Source organism: Pleurodeles waltl, chromosome 11, assembly GCF_031143425.1.
Source record: "Pleurodeles waltl isolate 20211129_DDA chromosome 11, aPleWal1.hap1.20221129, whole genome shotgun sequence".
Lineage (NCBI taxonomy): Eukaryota > Metazoa > Chordata > Amphibia > Caudata > Salamandridae > Pleurodeles > Pleurodeles waltl.
The window spans coordinates 170065804-170081956 of NC_090450.1; the positions used below are offsets into that span (position 1 = coordinate 170065804).

The window sequence follows — 16153 nt, forward strand, 5'->3', positions numbered from 1 at the left end:
CGCAAGGTGCAAGTGCTCTGATGTTGTAATCTATCTGTGGCCTTTTAACCACGCCCATCACTGTCACTAGTTCATGGGCTTGCCTTTCAAAAATCCTTGTCATCATTGGTAAATGCTTTATGTTTGTCCCTCCATGTGGCATTTTGTTACCACCTTGGACATTGGCCCTGTTACATGGATAATTGCACATTTGCTGATATGTCTGACTGCGAGCGAACTTCTTTTTCCATTTGTGACTCTTCTTTGCGCGCATGCTCATGATGCCCGCGGTGCTTTGAATCGGCTTGCTTATGTCAACTGTTTTACTTTTCATTTGCAAATTATGTGGCAAGAAAAGTCCAGTTAGGAATTTACAACGCTAATAGCTCTAACTCGAGCGAACTCGAGACCCATTGCATTGCAAATGCTTGTTTGCTTTGTTGCATTATGCAGCATAAAACTGTTTTCTTATCTGTTTCTTGCAGACTTTTCACTTAAGTGCTAAAGTAACTAATTGGGTTAATGCACCTAAACCAAAGGATTAAGTAATTCCCATCAAGTTTGGCATTAGTAACATATGTTATGTACAGCACTTAGAAGCCACCATAATGTGGTGCCAAAGCAAAATAAGAGGAACTTTCTATTCCAAACTAGCTGTTGAAACATCAACATCAAGAGAGGAGTTGTAAGTTTCAAAATTCAACTCGGAACTAGCTTGTATCTGTGAATCCCTGCTTTTGGGTCTGAGGGAATCACAACGTTCTACTGACAATGTGTTGATACTGTCTTCTCGTGTAAGTGTGACTGCTCGGATGGATAACACTTCCCCATTGTCTACTACTACTGATTTGATCAAAGACAAAATGACACGAGCATGTTTGTTAAATGATAAATCTTGATAGTCTGCTGTATAAATGTGTTGCAATATTGCATTCAGGAACTCTCAGTAAAACTGCATTTCCAAATGTTTCGGTGCAGCTGTTAAATGATTACCTAGCAAACAAGGATAAGATAAGTGATTCTTTTAATTGATGTATGTCTTGAGAAACGTGATAAATGTTCACTATTACTTACAGTAGCTGCATTGTTTGCTTAAAATAGTATGCTTTACCAAGTGAATAATTTATAAATAAAAATGTGCCGGTGCCCTCCTCTTTAACACACGGCTGCTGGAATTAAATGTGCGAGCACGGAATACTGAGGCAGTGTAATCATGAAGCCATCTCGGGCCTCTTCAATCCATTTACAGCCACTCCCTGCCCCTTCAGCTCACTCTTGCAGCTTTGTACTTTCACTTTTTGTGACGCTTTTTCATTTTTCTCTTCTTCCATCTTTCCCATATGTGTCTTTTGTTCGCAGTAAATGCTTGAGGCAGAAAAATAAGTGTTGGTGCCCTGTACCAGAAACCACAAGCAATAATTAAGCTCTGGCTTTACCTTGGAAAGAAGATGCTGATCCACAACGCAAAGGCAACAAAAAGAGTTTCCCCTTCTATATGTGGACCCATCTCAATGCTGTATCACTGAAATTGCAACATGTCATGCTATTTCTATTATGTGTTGTGTTATGTTATCATAGATGTCAGGTTTTATTGCAGAGTCTAAGTGCAATCATAACAATCCATTCCTCAAGAATGACAGTTTCAATCAACTAATGGCTCGTGAAAAACTCAGCAACCAAAGACTAAAGGGAAATGAGACCATTGGCATTCTCTCTGCCATGATCTCTGTGAGACAGCTAATGCTCTCTGCCAGACCTAGCAAGGACTCTAACAGGAGCCAGCCTTTGAGAATCAGTCAAGGATAAGGCAGAAGTGGAGATCAGTTCCAAGATGCCTTTTGCGAAATGTATAATCTTTTCTTTTTAAGACTGATTTATCCCATTACCCACTGCCCTATAAGGTCCTCTAGTACTTGAAGATTCAGAAAGCAGCTTCTCTTATTATGACACTTGAAGAATCCATTGTGTAAATTAGGGTGTTTTCTAACAGCATCGTTAAAAGGAGGAGAACCGTTCATTACCTGTGCATTTCTTTCAGTGGTGAGTGTGCAAGGGGGAAAATGGAAGATGCATGAATTTCTCATGGTTAGGTTAGCTGTAGTTTTTATGGTGTACACATTTACTCCAAAAGGTTTCTTGGCACTTTCCTTAGGAACTAGTATTGATGTCATGTAACCAACTGTGAGTTAAAATACTGAATCTTGACTATAATAACTCACAAGCTCCATGTTTCCTGGTTATGCTAACTCTGCCTACCACATGTGCCCATCTCCAAAATAAGGGGAGATGCGCCTTGGCACTCCATGCATAAATGATGCACATTTTGCGAAAAAGCAGAACTACTTTCATTGTTGTTTCTTATTAAGGTAACAGCTCGTGTTTTTGGTGTGAATTTAATCATGTGGTTGATAATTTAAATTGTTTAGTCATGTGATCAATAATAGAAGTAGTTACTGAGAAGAAATTTGCATACTTCCTTCTCTCAGAGAGCTTATCCCTAATACCGTTGTAGTGGGATCCCCAAGTTGGTACTCTCTCTGACTCACCGATTACTCATTTTTGCAATACTCACTTTTCAGACTCGATCTAACTGTGAGACAGTTTTCTTTGACACAACAAAAAGACAACATACCGTTTAAATTTGATTTAGAAAACTATGGTGGTTTGTCATAAGGCATGAATGTATCAGCAGTCCTTTCCAAGTGGACTGGTCCAAGCATCAAAAAGGCTCAACCACATTTTATTCCCTTTAAAACAAATAACTAATATAAACTTAATGTTAATAGACTGAAGATTAGGAGAGAAATCAGTAATATTTTGTCCTTGAGAAATAGGGTAAGGGGGTGGGGGGGGCAGCACCGCGTGGTGGACGAGACACAGATTCCTGTAGTCCATTTTGTAATTGTCCAGTGTTGTCAGTGTAGAAATGTGTTCATTTTATGCAGCACAAGAAATAATCTTACCTACAGGCAACAACTGGAAGATAAAGAAAGATTAAACCGGCAAGGTATTTAAACAAAGCTGCAGTTCCCACCTTTTTAAAGTCTAGGGGCCTGTTGTAGAGTTTGGCAGATAGGTCACTTCTTCACAAATGTGACAGATACTCCGCCCACCTCAATACAAGTGCATCATATCCTACAGAACTTGTAATAAGGAAGACGGGGTATCTGTCACTTTTGTGATAGATAACCTATCCACTAAACTCCAAATCAGGCTCAAGGTTCCTAACCATTGAGACCTATTCAAACCACCCTCCAAATCTCCAAGGCTAAAATCCTGTCCCACAGAGGTCCTTACAGCCACTGATAACTGTGACATTAGTTTTGTCTGGTGCGAATCCAATATAAATTCTAGCAATCTCCAACTAGAGGCACTGGCTCCCCAGCCAACCACAGAACATTTTGGGTATTGTCTGAATGCATTCAAAAGTGGAAGCCAAGAGCCCACATAACGTGTGCAAAAAGCAGGATTTAGATGTAGATGAAACTTGAATACAGTGAAATACCACATTTAGATTCTTTAGTTCTGAGTTAAAAATAATAAGGAACAGGCACTACGAATAAGGCAAACCATTTAAGAACCATTCATGCCTTACAAGTAGCAGCCAAGAAATTCAACTGAATGTAATAGCTGACTATGTCAAACATCACTGGCAGATCTAAGAGAATAGGGGCTCTGACACCACTGACATTCAAGATAATTCTTAAATCACTAAGAACTGCTAACCGAACTGCCTCAGTTCCTCTGAATGTGAAAAAGCTTGGAAGCCATCTCCTCTCCCTCCTAAAGGGTTACCAAATTCCCTTTCGCCTACAGTAAGTTGGTGCTCTAAGTACGATTACCACCATTCTGCCCTGCTTTTAGCAATGAGAAGACTGTTTCCTTCAATATCGGCCCTCAACTGTTAGGGAAAAATCGAACCTTGCACTGAGAGTCATATGCTGTCACAAACATTGGTTGCTCAGTACCTTCATGCCTTGCATTGATTTTCCCTTTTTCATTTGCAACTATTGCCATCTTCGTCTCAGTGGCATATTTTCTCAAAGTCTTTAATAAATGTATTTGTCTTCTATCAAGTTAGTAAATAGATTAAGGTTTCTAATTATCTTTTGAGTTGGCCTGACCACCCTTCATCCTTCACCATTTGCACTTCTCCTGAATGTCTTTCATTTTATTATGGAACAATTCTATTCTTTAAGAACTAGAGAGGTGGGATTAATTTCTGCAAGGAAGAACCAACTTAGAATAAGGCCATGGGGGAACTTTTGATCTGTTTATTTTGGGCACCAAGGTTCACCATTTAAACTTAAATCTGTGGTAGATTTGAGGTACCAGGCTTCCAGTATGAGTACTACTCAGTGCCCCACAGCCTATTCAAACATCTCAACTTATTATGTAAAGGCACTAGAACTGAATATGAAGGAACAACACCAAGTCTGCATTGAAAACACTCTTTAAATATATTAATCCCGGTTAACTTATTTAGTACTCATACATGGTTGATGTAAAACATTGTTATTTCTATTGTGCCCAATAATTTCCACATTCTTTGAAAAAAGTGGAGATTTTAAATACACTGGTGGACCTCCTGTGAACTTCCCTGTTTGTGTAACAGAGAGGTAGAGGGTTCCTGTTTTGATATTTGATTGTTCAAAATATAGCACATTTTCTGCTTTTGTTCAACAAGATACACATTCTTTATTATGGGTTGTATCTTGGCAAATGCAGATTGTAGGGAGTATTGCATGAATTGTTCAGAGCTGGGATGTTTGTTTTTTGACTATGTTAAATAAATTGAAAGGTAGAAAGGCGTACTAAAAAAGCTACCTGTGATTGAGACACTCAGGGCCTTCTGGCAAAAACAGCCTAATTTCAGATTCATCCATATTAACCCATATCTAGGTTCATCTCACCCATGACTAGATTTGTTCAAAGTCAGCTTAAATGTGTTGCAGATCCCCACACCTACCCCAGGTTGGAAGTTAATGTGGTCATATACTGAATTAATGTCAAATTTAGTCCAAAATCTGAAAATCATGACAGCCAGTGAATATGGAAATACGTGACACAAGATGTCTAAGTCCCCAATCAATATAGTAAGATGAGATGGGTCTTATCTGTAGAGTTTTCCAGTTTTTGTATCCTACATAGTCTAATAAAATGATCTTCAATTCTGACTGAGCAACTGTAAATATTTATTAAATCGTCCTATGGATGTTAAATACAACACAGTACTATATTGAAGTGTCCAGTATATGAATGAGAGTAAGTAAATCACTTTTGTAATGTGCTTCATCTGAGGTAATAAAAAATATGTAATCCTTATGAGGCTGCTCCGCATATTTCCACCAAAAATACTGCAGAACAGTTGCAGTGAAAGGTTCCTTTTCTTCTTATAATATCTACTCTAGTAACATTAAATAGAATACCAACTCTAGTAACATTAAATAGAAAAATCTGTCTCCGGTATGATTTTTTGATATGAGCTACATTTCCAGTTTTAAACATAGCAAAGACGTTTATAAAATGGTAGGTCTGTGAGAATTACAAAAGTTCCAAGTTGACAGACTATCCTTTCTTTAGAATATGTTTTTGGTTTATACACCAAGCCATTTAAAGTAAGATGCCTCAATTTTCCCGGTGTCCTATGAAATTGTGTTTAATCAGTATTTAAAATGTGGTAATAATGTTTCTTTTTCATGTAGGATTAACATTGACACAACAGGAGGACAATATTCAGATAAAGACGGCAATAGAGTGAGGACATGGAGATGGGAAAGTAATTTTGCTTCTGAGAGCCATTCTTTATTTAAACCAATCTTTATATCGCTGAACCACAACATCGGTGTCAGGATATTTGGGCAAGACAAAATCATCATCTCCTTTCTTGCAATGGGCAAACAAGCCAGATTCAGTGTCGGAGTTAAACTAGAGGTAACTATATATACATACAGACATATATTAACAGAAAGAAATGTTATGTTGAGTTTTAACTTTGCAGGGGGTGAACAGTACAACTTATCCTCTCAAAATTACTGGAACATATCAGTTAAGGTGCACTTTATAGTTGCTAAAGATTGCAGATACTCCCCTTAGGAGGAAAACTGGGTTTGTCTGGGTAGACTGGCCATGGGTGCTGATAAATCCGAGATAATGTGCCTTCATGGTGGGACTGCCATGGTGCCCTTGCCCAACACAATGGCCACAGTAGTTAAAGTTCGGATATGGGTGTCAAAAACAATGGGATGCTTCGAAGATAGCGGATCGGGGGCAGGCATATAGGAACTAGGGTGGGATTTGTATTGTCAGTAGCGGTCTGATGTCATTCTCAACTAGCGTACTTTGCACTGAATAGACACTTAAGAATCTGTCAGGCCTTCCTTAGTTGTATAATCTGAACTGGAAAGCTATCTCGTACCACTCCCAGATTGAAGCCAGAGCCCTGATGGAACAATTGTTTCATTGTTCGAATATACAGTTTTGTTTTATTTGACATGCTTGACACTATTGAATATCTAAGGGATAGTTGGGTCACTGAGCTGGGCGCATTTGAATGCAGTCAGGGCCGGCTTTAGGACTGGTAGCACCCTGTGCGACAGTTTGTGCCCATCCCGCACCATTACCTCCTCCTCGATTTCACCCACTACCACCCCGCAAATGTGCCCCTCACCTCTCCATCCCTCCCCTTTCACATACATTCATGTGTTTTAAAGCACTTGTAAAGGCTGGCATTACTAATCCACTCAATTAGCCACATTAAATATAGGGGCATATTTAAGAGCCCCTGATGCAATTCTAACGCCACATTAGTGTAATTTATTTAAGCTAATGTGGCCTTAGAAGGTCAGATACGCGGCGCCATATTTACAAAGTGGCACAATGCATGCATTGCGCCACTTTGTAACCCTTTGCGCTACATTATGCCCACGCCAGGCATAATGTACGCAAAGGGGGCCCAAAAAATGGCGCAAAGAAATCTGACAGATTTCTTTGCGTCATTTTTTTGGGGAACTTTTAACTCCTGGTGGCGTCCTTTGGTTACAATGGGCCTCTGGGTGCTTTGCAAGATTACCAGCAACATTTTTTACGCTAATCCTGCAAAGCGCCGGACTAGCGTAAAAAATTCTGATGCTATTGTGCACCATATTTTAAATATGACGCACACATGGTGCTGTTAGGGGGGCGCTAAGGGGTGCAAGAAAAGTGGCGCTGCACTGTGTGCAGCGTCACTTTTCTTAAATATGCCCAATAGTTCTGTTTTGTGCAGCAGGTATATTAACCCTCTGTGCTACTTTATGTTGAGCAAAAGCTGCCACTAGGCAAAACTCCCATCTCTCTCTCTAGCAGGAACATTAATCACAAGAGGTATCTTGACATTTCAATTGTTTCTTGAAGGCTAAACGCACAATGAACTTTTCAGCAGATGCTTTTAAATCGCAAGTTTTGGAAGTTATTGCTAAACACAGCGCCCCCCTGAGGTCAGTGCCCGGTGTGGTCGCACCGCCCAAAAGCCGGCCCTGATGCCAGCCAGCAGAAATAAGCATTACCAGATAATATTTATAGATTAATACACAATATATCATAATTTGAGAATGATAAGTGAGTGTGATATGGAACAGGATAACACTTTTTTATTGTTGAATTAATCCAGGCATTAATTCATCGTATGTAGCCCAGTTGTCTTACTACCCATTCTACGTGAGCTAGTTTTTGCTCACTTATTCCACGAGAGCACACTGCGATTTAACCTCAGTGATACACAGCAATCATGGATTGCTCATTGTAAAACGTGCCAGTAAAAAACAGTGACTGTGTGAATGTGAGTTGAAAATACATGCTGTTGCTTCTAATAGATGTTTTTATATGGCTTGGAAGAACAGGTCCTTAGGTATCGGAGCAGTAAAAAGTTGTAAGTCAGTTACCCTAAATAAAAGTGATCCTATTGTCAAAGTGGTCCTTGGAGCTTCCTATTTAAGTGCTGAGGTCTAGACAAAGACAAAGGATATAGAGAGAGGTCTTAAATGGAAGAAGGTTTTTGTTGATTAAGAAATGGATTGATATGGAATGGTTATTAGTTGTTTGGTGACGGTCAATATAGATGGAGCTCATGGCCTATTATGCTATGTGGTTCAATTATTTCGGCTATCTGGCAGGTGAGAGATTGAAGTAGCACAATTCAAAAGGCGTGTACTGTAGGTCATATGCTTTTAGGTATATCTGTGCGGAAGGTAAAGAATGGCAGTAGCATTGTAACATAATAGTATTTGTATAATGGGTGCATAGTAGAAATCTCATGAACATGTCCTAGCTGATAGAGACTTCTAGCTGCAGATTCCTTACCTTTGAATTTCCCAAGTGTCAGACTGAATCTGGAAACTTTTGCGTGATTAGTACACCTGCACGCCGCCGGGTGGCTTCATTCAGTTCCACGTGTTAGCGTCATTGGTGCCAGAATTTATGCCACACTCCCCTATATAGGCGCCACCCAGGCGTGTGAACATCAGTTCTTTTCTTACTGTGCCAGTTAGCGCTGATACAGAGAAGAGCTGCCCCTCTGTCTCTTTTTGACAGGCTTTTTTGACAGTTTGTTGAATATTTTTTGCGGTCTCGACCGTGACCACAACTCGAAGTCATGATAGGACTGCCGGGCCGTGACTCCAAAAGCTTTGAGGGAGTGGTCCCTAAAGCTGCTTGTGGCCGTGGTTGAAGCTAGTTAGCGCGACTCCTAGGAGGTCTCAGTCCCGATCGAGAAGAAGGTTACAGGACCGCTCCAGGAGCAACAAATCCTCTTCCTCTCACTCAACGTCCTTAGGTAACTCAGGAAAGAGGTGCAAGAAGAAAAAGAAGTTGAAACTGTTTTCGACCTCACCACGCCATCTGCTGATGCGATGATTGAGGAACATCGGCGTTCCAGGCCCAGTTCTGCGGAGCCATTGCCAGATCCGACTCCGCGCCTCCCCGAGCGACCCCCACTCAAATTAAGGACTTTCACAAGGCCATGCCCAGGGTATTCGAGTGGGCTGACCCCTCAGGAGCACCTTTGGGCCCTACGGGGTCAGAGGAGGCCCCATCAGGATCCACGCCGACGGCTCTGTCCTCTGCTCTGATGGGGGTATCACAGATCCGATCTCTGATACAGATCGGCACCGGTTGAGCCAACGCGACCTTCTCCAGCAGCAATCCCGACGCCAGTGCTCCCAGCGTCCCCCGGCGGCACCAACCCCATACTCCTCCCCCACTACTAGGAGTCAGAACGGCGTTGATCAATGCCGATTCAGGTGCCAACAGAGACCAGTGGCTCCAAGTCATTGACTGAGCTTTTTGTTTGGAGCAGCCAGGCCTGGGGGAAGAGTAGGATGGATCACTGGGCCTTTGGAATACTAATTACACACCCTTAGTGAAAATTTGGACTGGTATGAAGATCTAGGAGATGCCAGTGAACTGGACCCATTTCCAGATATTGGCTTTCTCTTCCAAACACCCCCCCCCTCCCACCCCCACCGTGGCTGCGGAGTAGGGGGGCATCTTACACAATGGTGGTGAATAGGGCAGCAGAGGTCCTTGACCTCAAACGTCTCTCAGTAGTGTTCAAGACCAACCTCTTCACAGAAGTGCTTCAGCCTGGGTCTTCCTCATCCAAACCCCTATTGCCCTTTAATGAAACACTGACTAATGTCCTGCTGGGAACTAGGTCCAAGCCCAGCACAGGGGCTCCTGTAAATAGGCCAACTGCCTGCCGCCATCGCCCTGCCCCGGGTATTTCTAGTTTCCTCACCCAACACCCCACCCCTGAAAGCTTGGTAGTCCAAGCCTCAGCTTCCAATGGCATGTTCCATGCCGCTCCCCTTGACAGGGAACCCAAGAGGCTAAATACCTTAGGACAGAAAATGTTTCCTTTCATCAGCCTAGCATTATGGTCGGTGAATAGCGCATGCCTTATTGGCCGAGTGCTGCCACAAATCCCAGAGGAGGCCCGAGCCATCCTCTCCAAAGCAGTGAAAGATGTGAGAGATGCAGCAAAGTTCACCATCAGGTGTGGTTTGGACACGAGTGACTCGCTTGGTAGAGCGGTTTCATTGACAGTGGCCTTGAGGCACCACACAAGGCTGAGAACACCTGGCTTTTCAGAGGATGTCCAGACCAACCTCATGGACATTCCCTTTGGTGGGACTCGTCTCTTCAGAAAGAAGGCAGACTTGGTGCTGGAGCGCTCTCGGGCTACGGCCACGTCCTTGGGCCTCTCAATGACACCATGCCCCCAGTCTGCCTTTTGTCCCTTTCATGACTACGGAGGGGTGTGCCACTGCGCCAACCCTATGCGAGCCACCATCTTGCGCAAGCTTCTTAAGCTGTTCGGGGACATGGATGCAGTGCATTCCGACCCTCTGGGTCTGGTAGCCAAAAGTCATCCGTCACCCACCCCCTGGCAGTTGTTTTCCTGGTTTGGTTCTGCAAGACTATGGGTGCCCGGTAGGAGGGAGACTCCAACATCATCTCCCTACTGACATTCCATTACATCAGGCAAATTGGTCTTGCAGATCATTCAGAGGGGCTACTCCATCCCTTTCCAATCCTTCCCTCCACCTATACCACCAACACAAGAATGGCTGGCGGAGGATCATCTGTCTTTGCCCCAAGAGGAAGTTACGGCTCTTTTGGTCACGAGAGCTATAGACAGGGTTCCTTTGTCCGCTACTTTCTTAGTCACAAAAAGAACAAGGGTCTTTGCCATATTCCGAAGATTAGGGGTTTCAGTCTTCTCCTATCTCGATGACTGGCTGTTGCAGGCGGGCTCATCCCAGGCTGTTGTCTCCCACCTTCAGATTAGGGTGAACCTCCTGCATTGTGGGGTTCACTGTAAATGTGCTGAAGTCACACCTAACTCCTCAGACGCTCCTTAACATCGGAGCAGCTCTGGACACAATGCATTTTCGGGCTTATCCTCCCAAACAGTGAGTCCAGGATATTCAGGCTATGATACCTGTGTTTTAGCCTCTGCCCTGGATTTTGGGGAGAATGACTCTGAAGCAGCTGGGCCTCATGGCCTCCTTCATCCTGCTGGTAAATTATGCCAGATGGCATATGCAGGCTCTGGATTGGGACCTGAAGCATCAGGGGAATCTTTCCGACAACATCCAGATCTCGGAGGGAACTGAAAAAGACCTGCAGTGGTGGCTAGAGAACCACAATTGGGTCAGAGGCTGACGCCTCTCACTTCTCCAACCTGATTTCACAGTGGTGACAGAAGCGTCACTCCTTGGGAAAGGGCGGCTATCTGGAAGAGGTGGAGATCAGAGGACTCTGGTCTCTGCTGGAATCCGGACTCCATTTCAACTTGCTGGAGCTCTGAGCGATTAAAAGCATTTTTTCCCTCTGTCAAGGGGAAAGTAGTGCAGGTGTTCATGGAAAACACACCGCCATGTGGTACTGCAACAAGCAGGGTGGGGTGAGGTTGTGGACCCTTTCTACAGAGACCCTGCGCCTCTGGACATGTCTGGAACAGCAGGGCTTAACCCTGGTGGTTCAACACCTGGCAGGTTCTCTGAACGCCAGGGTGGACAAACTCAGCCATCGATGCCTAGTGGATCATGAGTGGCATCTTCATCTGTAAGTGACTCAAGGTCTCTTTCAGCAGTGGGGAGAGCCTTGGTTAGCTGTCTTCGCCTCTGAAGAGAAAGCACAATGTCAGCAGTATTGTGCATTGAAGTTTCCAAGGCGGCAATCACTCAGCAACGCTTTTTGTCTCAAGTGGAGTTCAGGCCTCCTGTACGCCTTTGAGCCCATGCCACTTCTGGCCATAGTTCTCAAGAAAATCGAGAACGATCGGACTCAAGTTTTCTTGTGGCTGCAGATAGGGCACAGAGAGTATGGTATCTCGAGCTTCTGAGAATAAGAATCGCTCCTCTGATCAGGCCGCCTCTTTGGTACGATCTTCTGTCTCAGCAGCATGGAGGGTTCTCCACCGAAACCTCTCAACTCTCTGCCTCCTTGCGTGGAGATCGAACAGCCACAGTTGATAGCTTTTGACCTTCTTCCTGAAGGCTGGCAGCCAGGCATCCCTCTACCAAGACATTATACGCCTGCTGATGGCAAAAAAATTTAAGATATTGGACAGAAAAGTCTATCAATCCTCATTCTGTCTCTCTCTGTATTCTCTTTATCCTCGCCCTTTCCCAGCATGGCTCTGCTCCAGGCACTCTTAAGGTCTATCTTTCAGTTCTGTCTGCCTTCCTGTGGCTGCCTGACCAACCCTCCGTATTTAAGTCCCCTATTGTAAATAGGTTTCTCCAAGGGCATGTACGTATGTTTTCCCCTTCGCCATTTATCATACCTCAGTGGGACTTAAATCTGTTTCTCACTTACCTCATGTGTGCTCTCTTTGAGCCGCTGCACAATTGTTCCCTTCGGCTGCTTACAATCAAGACAGCCTTCCTATTGGCACATTTTCCCCTGAGGGTGAGTGAGCTGCTGGCTTTATCATCCAAACCTCCTTATCTCTCTGTGTTCCCAGACAAAGTGGTGCTTCGCACCAGGGCCTCTTTCCTACAGAAAGTTGTGACCCCATTTCATTTGTTACCCTGCCCACCATTTTTGCTTCTCCAATCCCACCAAAAAAGAGGAGCGACTCCACTGTCTGGACCCAAAAAGAGCATTATCGTTCTACCTTCAGCATACAAAAGTCCGGGTGCATGACAAACTTTTCATGGGCTATGTAGGAGCTAAAAAAGTTGGGGAATTCCAGAAATGAACTATTGCTGGGTCATTCAAGATCTGCTATGCCCTGGCTAAAAAAACAACCTCCAGATGGATGGCATTAGCTTGTGGAGTCCCAGTCCTGGACATCTGTCAGACAGCATCGTGGGCATCATTGCACAGGTTTTCCAAACACTACTGCCTGGACAGTTAGATTTGCAGGGATGGGCATGCCACCAGTTTGGTCCTGCAGGACTTCTTAGTATAGAATATTTGTCCTCAGCCCACTGCCAGGATTGAATGGCTTGGGTAACTATTCAGAGGTAAAGAATCTGCAGCTAGAAGTCTCTACCAGATAAACAAGTTACTTACCTTTGGTAACGCATTATCTGGTAGAGTATATCTAGCTGCAGATTCCTTACACCCACACATGCCTCCCTGCACTATGGACAGATTTCTAGGGTTAAGGTTGATCCCTCTCATGGCCCTAGTGTGGACACACATTAGCCAGTGTGCTTCGTGGCTCTACGTTCCTTGTTTGTAATGTCATGAAAGGTAACTGAAGTCCATGCTCCTGGGTGGTGCCTATATAGGTGACCGTGATATTACTTCCGACAATGCCACGTGGAACAGAATGAAGCCATCCGACGGTGCGCAGTGGAACTGCTTATGCAAAAGTTTTCTGATCCAGTCTGATGCCTGGGCAATTAAAAGATAAGGAATCTTCAGCTATATATAGGCCCTCATTACGACTTTGGCTGTCTATACCAAAGACCGACTTGGTGACTGCCGCCAAAAGACTGCAGCAGAGGTGGCAATCTGCCACCGTATCATGAGTTACAAAAACAAAACCGCCAGAAAGCAGCCATAAATTCAACACCGCCAGATCCAATGAAGGCGGCAGAGAGTCGGTCCCACCACCCTTACTGCCACGCCAACGACAAACCGCCCTCCAAATTACGACCCACGAATCACCACAGCGGTCCTTCAACAACAGTAACCCATTGGCGGTGCAGACCGCCACGGTTGATTTTGCCACTCCACAACAACAGAAGCCAACATTGACCAGACTGAATTACCCACATCTGATACACATACACACACCGTACACACCTACCAACAGCAGTATAAAACACAACCCACAATTCTTTGCAAAATTCCAAATTCTGCTACACGTTGCCAGCCCACATATCCCTAGAACTGCACACACAAACCACAGCCACCTATACACCCGTCACGCATCACACACCACACATCATACCAATACACCAAACACACACAACACCACTGCTCTCAATCACTACTTCACAGCATCCCACATACTCGCACAACCTGCACCCCCACTAAACATTCCACCCTCTGAACAACACACACACACACACACTACACCCACTGTACAATCGGCATGCCATCCCACAAAAGAACCCCTGTTTCACTGATGAGTTGCGGGTCATGGTAGACGAAATCACCAGGGTAGAGCCACAGCTGTTTGGTGCACAGGTCCAGCAGGTATCCATTGCCAGGAAGATGGAGCTATGGCGGAGAATCGTAGACAAGGTAAACTCTGTGGGAACCTATCCACGCACAAGGGACAACATAAGGAAGAGGTGGAACAACCTACGGGGGAAGGTGCGTGCAGTGGCATCCAGGCACCACATTACTGTCATGAAGGCTGGCGGTGGACCGCCACCTCCTCCCCCAAGGTCATCATTCACACACATAAGTAATGCATGGTCAGCATGAATCACTACCAATCCCACAATGCATCATCATACACAAACCAAAGGTGGAAGAATTACCCCCATCTCATAGTGAAACCAATAAATGCTGAACATGTATCTGAGGCTGAAATTAACAACCATCCTACATGTCCACAGATACCCCAGTCAATGTCAGCTGGCAGCATGTGCCACATCTACCCAGTCCTCCCCCAGAAGAAGGCCCCAGTGGTGACAGCTACTCTGGATGTCTGGATCTGGGATATCTCCCTGGCCCATCTGGTACCACTGGTCAGTCAGACACCACAAGCAACACCTAGACCACCCCAGAGCTCCCCACATCAGACTCCATGACAACAGCAGCCACCCAACGTCCCCCAAACCTCTGTCCCCAGGACACGTCAATCAACAGTGTGCCCACCTGTACAGGGACCGGAGTCAACACCTCTCAGGCAAGACGAAGAAGGTCCTGGTGTCATTGGGTGTGGGCACACATTTCAGGGGACACAGGGGCTCTGGGCCAGAGGGAGGATATTTGTGTGTCAAGGGGTGGCCTAACCCAGGGAACCGACTGCCTAGGAGGCACTGTCACAAGTCCTAGGAGCATACCAGAAGTCCCAGGACAGGATGGGCCAGGTACTTACAACCTTGCAGGAGAACCAGAAGCTGCAGAGGGAACACCACCAGGAGGTCATGCAGCAGTTGCAGGCCCACAATGCCAGCATGGCTTCCAGTGCAGGGGTGCTTAGTGAAATTGCCACCATCACGCGGAGTCCACAACACACCAGTGGGCCCCTTCCCCTAGCCAGAGTACTGACCAGCCCTCTACATCTGCTGCAGCTAGTGGACTGAAGGACCTGTCACAGGACTCACAGCCCACCAGCACACCTCCCTCTGTGGCAGAGGAACCACACCACAAGCGTTCCCTGTGAGCCAGACATCCTACAGAGACTGTAGCCAAGACAACACCACTGCCAGGAAGTGAGCCTCACCAACATGTTTCCCTTGTGTTCCACTGAGACACCTTGTTGACTTTGGACTGACATTGCTCCTTTGTGCTCAGGCCCCATGAATACTGGACCTGTGCTACAAACTAACTGGGACACTACACAGAAGATTTTGTCCACCATCCCCCCACACTATTGCACTATCCCTTCCTTTTTATAATTGTAATAAACACACTTAAACACAACAGAAGGATTTGTGCATTTCTTGCATGTATATGAAATCTACTGGCCTTTATTCCATGTGCAAATATCATGTGAAGTGTGAATCCATCCAATGTACAGACAGCTTATGGTACACATTAACAGTGTAAGTGCTTGCCACTAGTCACCATCCAGCAAACTATGTGAAAGCAGTCTGTAGGTATTCCTTGAGTACACAGTAGTGACACACCAACACCTGAAAAAAGGGAAACCTTTAGTGACATTCAATTAGAAGAAAAGCAACATGAGCCCCTGTAACATGAAAACCTATATTCATCTGGTCACATCATCTTAATATTTTGCACTGCAATTAACTCCAAACACTAGCTGTGAGCAATACACAACTTTTGTAAGGGCCTTAGGCAAGGTACCATGGTATGAGCTATGCCATGTTCTCTGTAAGCCAGTCCGTCCTCTATATCACCTAGTCCAGGCCAAACTGTCGGACAAAAAAATCACAGAGAGGTTGTGTAAGCACATTCAAACTCACACTACATTTCCAGCAACAAATGCTCAGTACTGTATGGACTGATGACACAGTTGGATGTGGGCATG

The 16153-nt window shown here is 44.8% G+C and overlaps 1 protein-coding gene across 3 annotated transcripts in view; it reads left to right on the forward strand.

The window, feature by feature from the left end:
- ERICH6 (glutamate rich 6) overlaps nt 1-16153 on the forward strand; it is a 176012-nt gene that overhangs the window by 137036 nt on the left and 22823 nt on the right. For 2 of the 3 annotated variants that reach the window (XM_069213356.1, XM_069213357.1), the window contains exon 12: nt 5685-5913. In XM_069213356.1, coding sequence (XP_069069457.1) covers nt 5685-5913 — 229 coding nt within the window. Of the gene's footprint in view, nt 1-1338; nt 5304-5684; nt 5914-16153 lie in introns of those variants that run through there. The other variant, XM_069213358.1, reaches the window with a different exon arrangement.